This window comes from Dromiciops gliroides, chromosome 1 (genome assembly GCF_019393635.1).
Source record: "Dromiciops gliroides isolate mDroGli1 chromosome 1, mDroGli1.pri, whole genome shotgun sequence".
Lineage (NCBI taxonomy): Eukaryota > Metazoa > Chordata > Mammalia > Microbiotheria > Microbiotheriidae > Dromiciops > Dromiciops gliroides.
Window position 1 is genome coordinate 479,722,647 of NC_057861.1, and position 16,144 is coordinate 479,738,790.

General features: G+C 35.0%; 1 protein-coding gene across 10 annotated transcripts in view; it reads left to right on the forward strand.

Annotated features, from left to right (window-relative positions):
* Window positions 1-11,619, forward strand: part of GIN1 (gypsy retrotransposon integrase 1) — a 45,974-nt gene extending 34,355 nt beyond the window's left edge. For 9 of the 10 annotated variants that reach the window (XM_043978434.1, XM_043978123.1, XM_043978497.1 and 6 more), the window contains one exon: window positions 11,140-11,619. In XM_043978434.1, coding sequence (XP_043834369.1) covers window positions 11,140-11,432 — 293 coding nt within the window. In that variant the 3' untranslated portion in view covers window positions 11,433-11,619. The remainder of the gene's footprint in view (window positions 1-11,139) is intronic. The other variant, XM_043978651.1, reaches the window with a different exon arrangement.
* The last annotated feature ends 4,525 nt before the right edge of the window (window positions 11,620-16,144 follow it).

Consider the following 16,144-nt stretch of genomic DNA (forward strand, 5'->3'; position numbering starts at 1 on the left):
CCAGGAGCTTACGTACATTCTGTTGGGGGAAGAAAGGCACAAATAAGTTATATACAAAATAAATAAAAAGTAAAATAGGGGTGAATGAGAGAGTATTAGATCATGGATTATTGGGATAGGCTTTATGGAGAAGATAGTGCTTGATTAGAGGTGAAAGTAAAGAAGAGAGTATCTGCCAGTCATGAGAGAGAACTAGGACAAAGTCCTGGAGAAGGGCCAGAGTGTGGGAAGAGGCTAAGTAACAGATAGCAGCATTGCAGAAATATGGCGAGGGCCCTTTTGTGACAGGCTTTAAAAGCCAAACAAGTAGTTTATTTTTTAAGTAATAATTTATATTTTAAATTTCCTGAAGGAAATAGGGAGCTGTCAGAATTTGTTTTGTAGAAGGTGTGACATGGTTAAACCTGAATTGTAGGAAAAATCATTTGGGCAGTTGTGTGTAGGTTCAATTAGAGAGGGGAGAGACGATCATTTAGATCATTGCAGTAGGCCAGGAAAGACGGTAAGAGGGCCCAAATTAAGTAGTGATTGTAGAGATGGGCAGGTGTGAACAGCAGATGTGTAAAGTTAAAAATGATCATATTTGACAACTGGTTGGCCTATTCTCCATCCTTATTCTCCTTGATTTCTCTGCAGCCTTGACACCGATCACTGTCTCCTCCGTGATGCTTCCTTCTCTATAGGTTTTTGGGGGCAACGTTCCCTCCTGATTCTCCTCCTACCTCTCTGATGACTCTCTCTCTCCTTTGTTGGATCCTCCTCTAGATTATACCCTATTAACTATAGGTGTCCCTCAGGGTTCTGTCCTGGGCCCTCTTCTCCCTCTATACTGCTTCACTTGGTGATCTCTTCAGCTCCCACAGATTTAACTACAGGCTCTATGCTGATGATTCTCAGCTCTAGCTTTCCTGCCTCAGTCTCTCAGCTGACCTCCAATCTCCTAATCTCAAACTGCCTTTCACAGACCAAATAGATGCCCAAATCGTTATCTTCAGGTAGATGATAGATATTTTAAGGTAAACATGTCCCTAAACCCTTCCTACCTCCTCCCCTTTTCCCTATTACTATAGAGGGCAACACCATCCTCTCAGTCCCTTAGGCTTGCAACCTAGAGTCATGCTGGACTCCTCACTGTATTTTACCCTTTGTAGCCAATCTGTTGCCAAGGCCTGTCAGTTTCATCTCTGCAACATCTCATATTCACACCCTTCTCTCCTCTGACACTATCACCACTCTAATATTGATCCTCATCATCTTACACCTGTAGTATTACAATAGCCTGTTTGTGGGTCTGACTGCCTCAATTCTCTCCCCTTCCAGTCTAACCTCTATTAAGCTATCAAAGTAATTTTCCTAAAATGCAGGTCTGACCATGTCACTTTTCTACTCAATAAACTTCAGTGGCTCCCTATTACATCCAGTATCAAATACAAAAAGTTCTGCTTGACATTCAGAGCTCTTTATAACCTATCCCACATCTACCTTTACAGTCTTCTTATACCACACTCCCTGACACGTAGTCACAGTGGCCTACTAGCTGTTAAATGAATAAGGCACTCCATCTCTCAGCTTCGTATTTTTTCTGTGGATATACCCCTATGCCTGAAACACTCTCCCTCCTCAACTCTGCATTACTGACTTCCCTAGCTACCTTTAAGCCCTAACTAAAATTACTTCTTTTATAGAAAGCTTTTCCCAGCCCCTCTTAATTTTACTGTCCTCCCTCTTGTAATAATTTTCAATTTATCCTGTGGATAGCTTGTTTGTATTAAAATTATCTGAAATAGAAAATAATTCTGAGGTACAAAGTTTCCAAGTAAAGAATGATTTAATAGTAACAGTTGACAGTTTACCATTGTCAGGTCAACTAATCCCTCGGTAATGAACAAGGAGTGATTTACAGAGCTTATTTTTATAGTAGAAAAGAATTACAGCAATCTTAGGAAACTTGTTTTGAACATAATTCAATTGGATGAGTCAGGTCATCTGACTATTTTATTCCTCCCAGGCTTTCTTAACCCAAATTCACCTTTTGTGTCTGTAAGATTTCCTTAGGAATCACTGCTCTGCACCTGTAGCATTTTGCAAATAGAAGCTTACCTTAAAGGGGCCTGTAGTTTGAACTGAAAGTGGGAAAGAGAAATTTTTGTTTTATGGTTAGCAATCACCCCCCCACCCCACTCCCAGCTGCCAGAAAGGAAAACCCAACCTTAAAAGATTGCACTACTCAACTTATACTTAACCTCTAGCTCAAGAAAAAAAGGAAGCTTATCCACAAAGCCTGAAAAGAACTTAACCTTTAGTCAATCCCCCCCCCCCAGCTGCTAGTAGGGGAATTTAGCCTTAAAAAGAATCTTATAATCCTATGATTATTTTAGATTATTTTATTCCTACAAAGATACATGTCTTACTCTAAACTATCTGCTACTAAATGATAAAGTCTTATCAATCTATTTCTTCATTAGATCCTTAGGTAACCTAGACTTCAGAAAATAGCTATCTTAGTTAACTGGCTTAGTTGTTAGGGCTAGTTTTTCCTAAAGAAGGGAGTTTAATCCTACAAACTAAAAATAAACCAAAGCAATCAACTGATTTAAAGGATATTCCTTTTTTTATTTGCATATATTTGTTTGCATGTTGTCTCCCCCATAAGATTGTAAGCTCCTTGTGGGCTGGGATTTTGCCTTTCTTTGTACTTAGCATAGTGATTTGCACATAGTAAGTGTTTAATAAATGTTTATTGATTGTTAGATCTGAGGTAAAGGACATTGAAGAGTCAAGGATGCCTGGGTTGGGAGTCTGAGTGGGAAAATTATAGTATCCTTGATACATTTAGATATTGAGTTTAGTTTTGAATGTGGTGAGTTTGCAATTCTGAGCTAGGCCAATTTGAAATATTCAGTGGGTCAATGGAAACAAATGGGAAGCTCAGAAGAAAGACTAAGGCTAAATGTAAAGATTTAGGAGTCATCTTTATAGAGATGGTAATTAAACTCAAGTTGATGAAGTCACTGAGTAAAAGTATGGAAAACGAATCTAAGAAATACCAAAATAAAGCCTTGAGGATCATCCATAGTAAGGGGACTTTATAGGGATGATGAACTTATAAAGGAAACAGTTATAATGTATTGGATTAATTAAGGGATACCCTTTTCCCCAAAATCTGGCTTGTACAGAACCAGAGGATAGCTCTTAATCAGTCTTATTTTTCAGTGTATTCTTATGTAAGAATACATTTTTTTTTTCTTTCAGAGATTTCATTTTACGCCTATATCCCATCCTTTGGCAGCCTATACAGGTATCATGAAGACAGATTTATGCAATATTAAACAATGGAAAAGTTAACATTGAGATACTTGGATCATAAGACCCTAAGAGGCTTTTAAGACCAGTGCCCTTATTTAACAGATGAGGAAAAAGACTGAGAGAAGTTAAGAGATTTGCCCAGGATCACAGAGCTAGCAAGTATATGAGGCAGGTTTTCTATTCAGGTCTTCCTAACTAAATTTGTACTGTAGCCATTATACCACCTAACTATCTTACACAAAAAACATCTTGTTAACCAGCCTAATACTAGAGTCTGAAACTTAATTTTGAGCCTTTTAAAAAATCAATCTAGGGGGCAGCTAGATAGCACAGTGGTAAAGCACCGGCCCTGGATTCAGGAGTACCTGAGTTCAAATCCGGCCTCAGGCACTTGACACTTACTAGCTGTGTGACCCTGGGCAAGTCACTTAACCCTCATTGCCCTGCAAAAAACAAAAATAAAAACAAAAAATCAATCTACTACTTTTTAACTTTAACAGTAAGGACAGCTAGGTGGCGCAGTGGATAAAGCACTGGCCCTGGATTCAGGAGGACCTGAGTTCAAATATGACCTCAGACACTTGACAGTTACTAGCTGTGTGACCCTGAGCAAGCCATTTAACCTCATTTCCCTGCAAAACAAAAAAACAAATAAACTTTAACAGTAAATGTGATTTCTTCTTTTCCTATAAAGTCACATTCATATCTTCCCTTCAAAAAAAGAAAAAATCTTTATAAGGTGATTTTAAAAGGATTCTCTAGTTGAATTTTAAGCAAACAAAAGGCCACTGAGTAACCATCCACATTTTTTTTTTTTAAATTTGACTATAATTCCACTGGACATGCTGTATCCAAGAACACTATTACTATGTGGTTATGGTTGTCTGTTTGCATCTGTCATGGTTACTCTGCAGCCTTCAGATTTCAAAGCCATATCAAAGGTTCATTGTCTAAGGCAAATCTGTTTTGTTGCCAAATTCTAATCTATTCCTCTTTAGTACATGTGTAGAGAAAGCATATTCAGTCCTTAGGTTAGCATTATTCCACATAGCTGTTTTTCTTATTCCATGCTTTTTTGGCAAAATTTTTTATTAATTTGATATCAATAAGAAAAATTGAAAAAAGTCTTGGTGGACTTGATTTAATGATATTCTCCCCTTCCTATGATTTTATTGCTTCATCATCAGCAATGCAAGAATTTGGGGAGATATTTTCTAGTTTTTCTGATTATTTTGTGATTATCCCACTCATACTGTTTTGCCATTTATGATAAAAACATACCTTTTAAAAATTTATTTATTTATTTATTTATTTTTTTGCGGAGCAATGAGGGTTAAGTGATTTGCCCAGGGTCACACAGCTAGTAAGTGTCAAGCTTCTGAGGCTGGATTTGAACTCAGGTTCTCCTGAATCCAGGGCCAGTGCTTTATCTACTGCGCCACCTAGCTGCCCCCCCAAAACATACCTTTTTAACAATGATTTATTTTTTTAAATCATTGAACTATTTTATTATTTTCCAGTTACATATAGAGATAGTTTTCAACATTTGTTTTAATAAGATTTCTACTTTCAAATTTTTCTCCCTTCCCTCCCCCCTCCCCAAGACAACAAGCAATCAGATATAGGCAATACATGTACAATCACATTAAACATATTTCTGTATTAGTTGTGTGAAAGAAGAATCAGAACAAAGGGGAACACTATCAAACAAAAAAAGTAGAAACAGTATGGTATGGATAGCATTTTCCATCATGAGTCCTTTGGAATTATCTTGGATCATTATATTACTGAGAAGAGTTAAGTGTATCACAGTTGATCATCACACAGTGTTGTAAAACATATTTTTTTAAGATGGAACAGTTTGGTCAAAAAAACCCAGAAAAGTTAACTAGTTGAATTATGTTTAAAACCCATAAAAATGACTTTATTCTTTGATTTGGCCTCCAAAATAAGATTTTCTTTCTGGTTTTTTGATGCATATCTTTTGACCAGTTATCCCAGGCCTTCTTTTTTCTTATGGAAGTAATGCAAGTTGCGTAAGATCTGCAGTGCTAAAGGAAGTCTCGTAACTGTAAATTACTTCCACCAATGAAACCACAAGTTTGGTAAAAAAGAAAATCTTTTTTATTTGTCTCTTTTAAAAATATATTATTCTGGATTCAGGAGGACCTGAGTTCAAATCTAGCCTCAGACACTTGACACTCACTAGCTTTGTGACCCTGGGCAAGTCATTTAACCCTCATTGCCCTACAAATATATATGTGTGTGTGTATATATATATATATGTTTTTTATTTTTCATGCTTCTTTTCAATTACCTGGTGTTGACATGACTTTTCCTCATTGTACCTTTTTATATTCCTCATAAACTGGTGCTTGCTTATCAGCCTTTTCTGTTATGTTTGTGAAATAGGCTTAATCATACTTTTAAGAGTTAGATTAGTTGAAAGCCAAATGACATCTGAAAAGCTTTCAACTTCATACATGTTGAAGAAAGTAATTCTTGTTACTTTCTGATATTATTTCTTTTGCCCCCCCCCCCGCCTTCCTTTCTCTCTTCTCTCTGGGTCTGTCTCTCTGTGTCTGTCTCTCTCAGTCTGTCACTCTGTCTCTCCATTATATAGCTTTACTCTTTAACTACCTAAAAGCATGTGATCTCTCTATCCTTAAACCTTTATTTACCATGTCTTCCCTTTCAAACTTTTATCTTATATCTCTTCTACTGTCTACTATTTTGAAAAATAGTCTCTACTTGATGACTTCTCCCTCACCATTCACTTATTCCTCAGCCTCTTTTAATCTTATTTCTGACCCATCACTTACTGAACTGATGTCTCTTAAGTTACCAGCAATCTCTGAATTGATAAATCTAATGAAGTTTCTCAGACTGCCTCTTTTTTGATGGCTCTGAACCTTTTGAACCCATTAACAAATACTTCCTTCCTTGGCTTCCATAACATTGTTTTCTTCTGCTTATCTCTTAGATTAGACATTTTTGTTGCATCATCATCCATTTACCTTACTTATTCCTTAGCCTAGGTGCCCCTAGGGATGTTTTCTTTTTCTACACTATCTCTGTGGTGTGGTATTTTATGCTCTCTCTGATTGAAGTATCATTTCTATGTAGATAACTCCTAAATTTATATATCTACCCCTAAAGTCTCTCCTCAGCTCCAGTCTTGCAAGCATCATCAACTGCCTAATATCTTCTTGTGGATAAACCATTGACATGTCAAACTCAATTTACCTCAAATAGAACTTATATTATTTCCCTCTAAATTCATTCTTCCACCAAACTTCTCTTTGTTTCCTGTAACACCATTTACCCAATCATCCTGACTTAGTATCATCTTTGACTCTCTTCCATCCCTTCCTCCTAGACAATTAGTTGCCAAATCTTACTAATTCTGCTTTTTCAAGATCTCTTGCGTGTGTCCTTTTGTCTCTATTCACATAACCACCACCTTTGTTCACCATATTTTCCATGTACCTAGTCAGCCTTATTTTATATAGTACTGCCCTTCATAAACTCTATGTCTATCCAAACTAATTAATACTGATTATTAATATTACTTTATAATATTAAGTATTAATAGCTCTTCCCCAAATAAAACACTCCATATTCAGTCTCTATGCTAACATCCTCCACAACTGACACATATTTCAATTCTTCTCAGAATTCTTGTCTAGGTGCCACCTCCTCCATGAAGTCTTCCTTGATTCCTCTTACCCCAGAGTTGTTAATGCCCTCTCTCTCTTCATTTTACCTTCTATCATACTTATTTTTATACATGTCCATTCACCACCTGCAGAAGATAAGCTCCTGGAGAGCTATTTTTGTCTTTGGATCTCCACTGCCTAACACAATGTCAAGTATTTGGTGCTTAATGAATATTTATTTAAATTCATGTCACCTCAATGGGCCTCCATTATCAGCAAATAGAGATTTGGACTAGATGCTCTTCAAAGTCTTTTCTTACTGAAAATCTCTGAACTTATGATGTATTAAATTAGCATCAAATTGTAAGTGAATTAATAGAATAAAAAGGAGAAATGCTTCAGAGACTTTGGCAATATGTATATAAATGAAAAGAATCATTACTTAATTAAGAACATAGTGTAAACTTTTTTCTAAGGTTGGAAATAGCAGAGTTGAAAGGGCTTTGGAAGACCTAATTCAGAATAATTGAAGCAGTTGGCAGTAGTCTAAATGCCCAAAATGTTAACTATTAATCCTGCTGATGTTGGTTTCTGTCCCTCTGTTCCATGGATGCCAGCGCTCAGCACAATGCTTAGAACTGGGTTTTTTCATTCATTGATGAATAGAAAGTGACCCATTCAAAAGTCAGTTGGCCTATCTTACAGTTTGCAAATGAATCTGTCTGCCTATAATAGAATCTTTTCTTGAAGTACATTAAAGAGATGGAAATACCTTCTGGAATTTATAAAGCAACTAAATGAGAACTCTGAAAATTACCCAGAGCTAATCACAAAACAATTATACAAAATAAAATTTTATTTTCCACCATTGATTCAAAAGTGGTCTTGATAAAACAAGTAAATTGTATCCATTAAAATGTATCCTGGGGCGGCTAGGTGGCGCAGTGGATAAAGCACCGGCCCTGGATTCAGGAGTTCCCGAGTTCAAATCCGGCCTCAGACACTTAACACTTACTAGCTGTGTGACCCTGGGCAAGTCACTTAACCCCATTGCCCTGTTAAAAAAAAATAAAAATTTTTAAAAAATTAAAAAAAAAATGTATCCTGCCTTAACAAGTGAGCTCACTTCATTAAAAAGAATATTATATTTTTCCCCAATTACATGTAAAAACTTTTAATATTCATTTTTTTTTAAATTTTGAGTTCCAATTTCTCTCCCTTCTCTGAGATGGTAAGCATTTTGATACAGGTTATACATGTACAATCATGCAAAACATATGTCCAGCTTGGTCATGTTGTGAAGGAAAACACAGATCAAAAAAATAAAGTGAAAAATAGTATTCTTCAACCTGCATTCAGACTCTTTCTCTGGTTGTGGGTAGCTTTTCTTTAATTGTGATTCCTTTTGGAATTGTATTGGACCATTGTGTTGCTAAAAATAGCCAAGTAAGTCACAGTTAATCATCATATATTATTGTTGTTAGTGTGTACAGTGTACTTCTGGTTCTAAGTGAGTTCACTTCAGAGAGAAAACATGGAAAGCTATAAAAATGAAAAGGAAATTAATTTTATTTGACTGCCAGTTTTCAAAGTTGGATACAAAAGTTTAATGTAAGTTTATTTATTTTGCAAATTGTTTACCTGAGGGGCAGCTAGATGGCACAGTGGATAGAGCACCGGCCCTGGAGTCAGGAGTACCTGAGTTCAAATCCGGCCTCAGACACCTAACACTTACTAGCTGTGTGACCCTAGGCAAGTCACTTAACCCCAATTGCCTCACTAAAAAAAAAAAATTGTTTATCTGAGTATCACAACATCATCTTCTCTATTTTATAAATATTTAGTGGAACTTTTAAAAATCCGGTTTTGGAGCCTCTGTTCTGTTTTCTTCAAGTTAATGCTGTCAAAACTCTAATGCCAGCTTGTTGGATTTTTACATTCCGAAGGATACCATCAGCTGGCTTGGGTTTTCAAGTTTCAACCTGTTGAGGAAAGATTCTTCTGGAGAGTATTACATACTTTGGGTTTTACCAGGCCTTTGAAGAGTCCAGAAAATATTGTATCACTCTCCATGAGGCTCACCCATTTAAATCCTCAAAAGGAAAGAGGCAATGTATAAAAACAAAATTTAGGCTTTATTTTCAGCCAATATTAACTTATACTTTAGGTAATATCTGAGTACAACTAAAATAATTTTGAGAGGTCAAAAATACTATAATTATCTAAAATTAGATTTATTTTAAGGATGTTAGTATTCTGTAAAGGGCACAGACAATATGGAAAAAGAACAGAAGAAACAAAAATAAAAGCCTTCATTGTCTTCTGTATGTTGCAAAACTCCATTAAATTACTGCTACAATCCCATCAGAGTCCATTTTGTCTTAAATCCTATTGGGTTTAAGCTTTGTACATGCATGCTTCGTTTAAATTTCTATTTTTTCTGATAACCCTGGGCTCTCTGCTCTGCAAGAATTAAAAATAGGCTCCACCTTTAAGAATAAATAAGGTTAAATGATATATTGTGAAATGAGCAGAACCAAGAGAACATTGTACACAGATGCAGCAATATTGTTTGATGAACAACTGTGAATAACTTGACTATTTTCAATAATACAATGATCCATGGGGCAGCTAGGTGGTGCAGTGGATAAAGCACCGGCCCTGGATTCAGGAGTACCTGAGTTCAAATCCAGCCTCAGACATTTGACACATACTAGCTGTGTGACCCTGGTCAAGTCACTTAACCCCCATTGCCCCACAAAAACAAACAAACAAACAAAAATAATACAATGATCCAAGACAATCCCAAAGGACTATTGATGAAACGTACTATCCACCTCCAAAGAAAGAACTGATATTGATGGAACAGACTGAAGCATGCTATTTTTCACCTTATTTCATTTTTTTCTTTTAATCAAGTTTTCTTGTACAAAATGACAAATATGGTAATGTTTTACATAATCATACGTGTATAACCCACATATGATTGTTTGCCACCTCAAGGGGGGGAGTGGAGGGAGGGAGGGAAAAAGGGATAAAAATTAGAACCCAAAACTATAAATAAAAATGTTTATTATTAAAAAAAGAATAAATAAGGTTGTTGTCCCTTCTACACAAGTATGCTTCATGTAGAGTATTCAGAATAATTTTCCATTGTGTATAGTCATTTATATAGAATTTTCTAAGTCAGTTCTATGTAGTTTTATTACCTTTTTGTTTGGTTTTAAAATATTGTCCCCCAGGCTAATTGCTAAATTAGTATAAAATTGATCATGCTCTTATTCCAAGAAGGAAATTAGCTAAAGTAGTCATTGAGTATTTCAGATATCCACTTGTATTCTGAGCCAATTACTAATTCACATTTTCAAATAAACCTTTACTTCTTTCTTCCACACCTACATCTTATCTTCCATTTTCTAGTTAGATCTTAAAATCAAATCTAAGGAATCTCTAATGTCCAGAGTCTGGATACCTGAAAATAGGATTTTTATGTCATGAATTTAGTTCTTTAATAAGTTACTTGAAGAGTTGTAAATTTCATTAGAGTTCAACCAGTATAGTTAATAAACCTTTTAAAACCTCAGTTAATTCATCCACTTGTGCTTCCAGAAATATGCTGAAGGAAGAAGTGTGTGTGCATATGTGTGTATGTATACACACACACACACACACACACATTTTTAAACTGGACCTGTGATTTCATTGATACATGTAACTAACTCCTGGTGATGAAATCCCCCCTCCCAGTTTAGATCTGCACCTCTTCTGCAACTTATGTCTTTAGAGAATTGCCTAAAGCCAGTGAGACATTAATGGATTTACTCAGGCTGAAACTGACACACTATTTACTATACCATATTACCTACAAGGAGGCTTCTTAGGGTAGCATAATTTCCAAACGTTATTATTTCTAGTTTGTTACTTAAAGAGGGAAAAAAGTAGTCTACAGAAACCATAAACTCTCCATCAATCTGATATGATTTTTAGGAAAATCTTACTTTTTAAAAACTGCTTATTCCAAAGTGGTAAACTATCATAATTGTTAAATATTAGCTTCTTTATATACCTATTTATTTACTAGACAGTGAGAAAAAGGGCATTTTTATCTTGATTGATATTCTTGTTTAATTCTTATCGTTTATAATTATAATTAATTGCATTTTGTTTGTTTTAGATAGCCATTATCATTTACATGATTCAGTAGTGGCTGATCATGACTACGTTGGGTTAGCTGAAATTCCAATTGGATCATACCAGCAAGAGATTCTTGTAGAAGATACAGCTGTTTGTGCAACAGATGATAATTTACCCGTACCAAGCAAGGATCATGAACTATCAGAAAGCAAAAATTCTAAAATTTCTCAGCTCTTAGAAGATCATGTCATTCAATCTGTCAACTTAAATCTTGAAAAAGAGACTTTTAGTCTGTTGGACTCTTCAAACCAAGACCTTGAATATTTAAGTTAGTTAAGTAAATTCATGGAGTGTTTACTTAGAAGTCATAACTTCTTTTATGATACTTTGGCTACACTAGACAAAAGAAAGTATATCTTGACATATTATTGAATCCTAAAATGGTTTTAATTATTTATTTAGTAAAATATGTATTTATGTGACGGGTGTGTACACGTTTGTATATATATGCACATATATATAAAACACATAATTATACTATATGTAATATAAATAAAATAGTAAATGTATTTAAAATACTTATTATAAAAATATATTTTTCCCAAAAGAAGTACAGGTTGTGTGTTTAAAGCACCTTCACTTTAATAAAAGAAAATTAAATTCCAGCTTAGTGATTACTGTTTTTAACCTGTTTTGAATTCTGATTTTTCATAAAACATTTTGTTTTTCAGAATGTAGCAGATTCTACTGTACTATCTAAAACTGAATTTTACAATAGTCAAATGAATTTTTATGCTATATGAGATTAATATGATGTTAGAGGAAATAATTGAGGCTTATGGCAAATGGAATCTTGTAGGATATTAGTTACATCAACTTTTTGGAATGTCATCAGTAATGTCTTTTCATTTAGGAGTATATCACTTTCTAAAAGGTATAGATAAACTTTAACCTGATCTGTTATTTAGAGATGGATATGTAATGTGATAGGCACACATATGCATATGTGTGCATGTGTACATATATGCACATATACAGAATGTCTCAAAATTCTTAGTATAGTTTTTAGTATCTTAAAACCACACCAAGACTTTTGGGACACCCTGCATATACAGACATACATATACATACATATGCACATGTACATATAAATATACTTATATGTGATATATGCACATACATGTATGGATACATACATGGATACATACATGTATAGATACATGGATACACATCCACATTTCATCTATAACCGCCTTTCAGAAGAGGCAAACGATAATTGCCCTGAGGGAATTTTTTTTTAATCCAGGCAATGTCCTGATGCCATAACACTTCCACTGTAATCTCAACCTGTTTTCTCCCTCGCAAACCAATCTTTTTTTTTTTTTTTAAGTGAGGCAGTTGGGGTTAAGTGACTTGCCCAGGGTTCACACAGCTAGTATGTGTTAAGTGTTTGAGGCCAGATTTGAACTCAGGTACTCCTGACTCCAGGGCCAGTGCTCTATCCACTACTCCATCTAGCTGCCCCCAAACCAATCTTTTTAATACCATTGTTTTTCTGGTAATGCTATGTGGTGACAGCATGAAAAGTTGTCATGAAACACGACATCAGAGGAGTGGACATTTCAGCTGCCCAAAAAGATAATGGAAAGTTTTATAGGCTGAAGGATATTGTTAGTGGTGACATATTATTAAAAGTATAAAAGATGGGGTATTAGAGCACTGGCCCTGGATTCAGGAGATCCAGAGTTCAAATACAACCTCAGACACTTGACACTGTGACCCTGGGCAAGTCACTTAACTCTCATTGCCCTGCAAAAAAAAAAAGTATAAAAGACATTCAAAGGTCACATAATCTCAGAATCTAAGTTAGCAGGGCCTTCAGAAGTGCTTTAGGCTAATTATTCCTCTGATAAGGAATCTTTTGTATGACATCAAGAACAAATGGTCACCTGGTCTCCACTTACCAAACTCTGGTGAGTGGAGCTACTACATCATACAGAAACCCATTCCATTTTGGAAAGACCGATTGTGCAAAGTCTTTCCTTATATCAAGCCTAAAGCTACTTTTCTGCAGTTCCTACCCTTTCTTCGTAATTCTGCTTTCAGTATCCAGGAATATAACTCTTTCCATTTAGAAGTCCTTCAATTACATGAAAACAGCTATCATGTTTGACTTAAGCCTTATCTTCTAATAACAGATGGACTCCCTGAGTACTGCTTTGATATCCACAACGAGAGGAAGGCCTCTCACATGCTGGATGAATCTGCAGCAGAGACTCTGTTGAAATCTAGACATATACCTCAAGTATATCTATAAGAAAAAAAAAAAAAAGGAACCATGTACTGTGAAATATTTATAGAAGCACTTTTTGTGGTATCAACAAAGTGGAAACAATATAGTTGTTCATCGATTGGGAAATAGCTAAACAAAGTATGGTACATGAATGTAATGGAATATTACCATGCTATCAAAAACAAACCTAATGAATACAAAAAAGCATGGGAAGATTTATAAACTCTTCCTAAGTAAAGCAGGCAGAACCAGAAAATAATTATACATGATGGCTAGTGTAAGTGGAAACAATAATAAGAATAATGAAAACTGATGAAATTATAATGACTAAACTTAGTTCCAAGAAGAGATAGAAAAGAATACCTTCACCCCCCCCTTTTACAAAAGATAGAGACCATGGCTGTGGAATACTAGATATAACATCAGTGTTAGTATTGTGTAATTAAAAATTCTAAATATGGGTCCTAATCTGTTTGGGGGGAAACTGACCAAAATCACTGATAAAACGAGTTTAGGTTTTTAAGGGTTTATTGAAAGATAGAAAGAGAAAGATTGAGAACAGAATTCCTACAGCCTGGTAATCCTATCTTTCCTCAATTTCCCTGTGAAGTCCTCCGGAGTCTCATCTCCACCACAGTGAAGTCAGAAACCAAAAGAGACAGAGCTCTCTGCGCAGGCTCTCCTTCCTCCTTCCTGTCCCCTCCCAGAAATGGGAGGTTCTTCAAGCTGGTTGGTTGACTAGGCTGGAAGTTCAAAGTTTTTTTAGCTTCTGAGAACCATGCTTTCTTAAGTACTCTCAAGTACCAGCCAGATGTGCTTAGAATCTTGTCAACTAGTAATCCAGTCAAATCAGCCAGTAATCCACTCAGGTGGGCTCCTGAGTATCTGCCAAATCTCATCTATCACATTCCATTATCTTGACAGTTTGTTAGTGTTGAGGAAATGTCTTTCTTCCTCCTTTAAAATTCTATATTAGAAGGATGGCTCAGGGTAGCTAGGTGGTGCAGTGGATAAAGCACCAGCCCTGGATTCAGGAGGACCTGAGTTCAAATCTGGCCTTGACACTTGACACTTGCTAGCTATGTGACCCTGGGCAAGTCACTTAACCCTCATTGCCCTGCCAAAAAAAAAAATGGCTCTCAGGGAAGACAAAGGGGAGGAATACAATGGGAAATGTAGATGATGTAAAAACAAAAGATATCAATAAAATTTTATTTGAAAATAAAGACATGAGAAGGATTGATAAATTGTAATCTATCAGTTGAGGGATTACCCATATCAATGACATTGCTCATCCTCTGATGTATAGAAGTATGTGTGTGTATCTTGATATTAATAAAAATTCAATCCATACACTTTCTGCAGAGTCCTGAACAATAGAAACTGAGGAGGATGATCTGAAGTAGGACAATATCCTCAAATGTCCAAGAAAGTTTATATTATGTTCAGTATACTATTTATCATTGTAAGAAGTTAAATAAGATGTTTAGGAAGATTATCAACAAATGTCAAAGTGATAGACTTTCTAGTTAACTCTTTTACCTTTAGGTACATAAATATACCTTAAAATTATTGTTCATTTCCAAATTCCACAAGGTGGCAGTGTTAAACCATGAAAAGTTACTCTTAGTTAAATATGAAATGTGATATTTCTAAATTTCCAAACCTAGAAATAAAATGGGTTTTTCATGTTCCTTAAATTCTTTTTTTCAATATGACCTTTGTCCCAAATTTTCATTTAAAACTAATATTCAGGTTCATTTAAAACACTGTATCTCTCATTTGCACATATTACACTCTACTTCATATTTGTATAAATATCTAACTATCACTTTATAATCTCTATATAAGTATCACTTATAGACTACAATCTTAAAGTTAGGGATTTTTGCATTTTTGAATCCTCAGTGCCTAATATAAAGCTTTACTCAATAGGTACTTTAAAAGTGTTTGTTCAAAATTAGAAATCCCCAATTAGACACTAACTTAGAGATCCTGAAAATTAAAGGAGAAATTAATAAGATTGAAAGCAAAAAAACTATAGAATTAATCAATAAAACTAAGAGCTGGTTTTATGAAAAAACCAATAAAATAGATAAAATATTGGTTAATTTGATTAAAAAAAAGAAAGAAGAAAACCAAATTACCAGTATCAAAAATGAAAAGGGTGATGTTACCACCAATGAAGTGGAAATTAAAGCAATAATTAGGAAATATTTTGCCCAACTGTATGCCAATAAATTTGACAATCTAAATGAAATGGATGAATATTTACAAAGACACAAACTGCCCAGGTTAACTGAAGAGGAAATAAAATCCTTAAATAAACCCATATTAGAAAAAGAAATTGAACAAGCTATTAATGAACTCCCTAAGAAAAAATCCCCAGGGCCAGATGGGTTTACGGGTGAATTTTACCAAATATTTAAAGAACAATTAATTCCAATATTATACAAATTATTTGGAAAAATAGGTGAAGAAGGAGTTCTACCAAATTCGTTTTATGACACAAATATGGTGGTGATACCAAAACCAGGCAAAGCAAAAACAGAGAAAGAAAATTATAGACCAATCTCCCTAATGAATATTGATGCTAAAATCTTAAATAAGATATTAGCAAGGAGAATACAGCAAGTGATCACCAGGATAATACACTATGACCAGGTGGGATTTATACCAGGAATGCAGGGCTGGTTCAACATTAGGAAAACTATTAACATAATCAACCACATCAATAAGAAAACCAACCAAA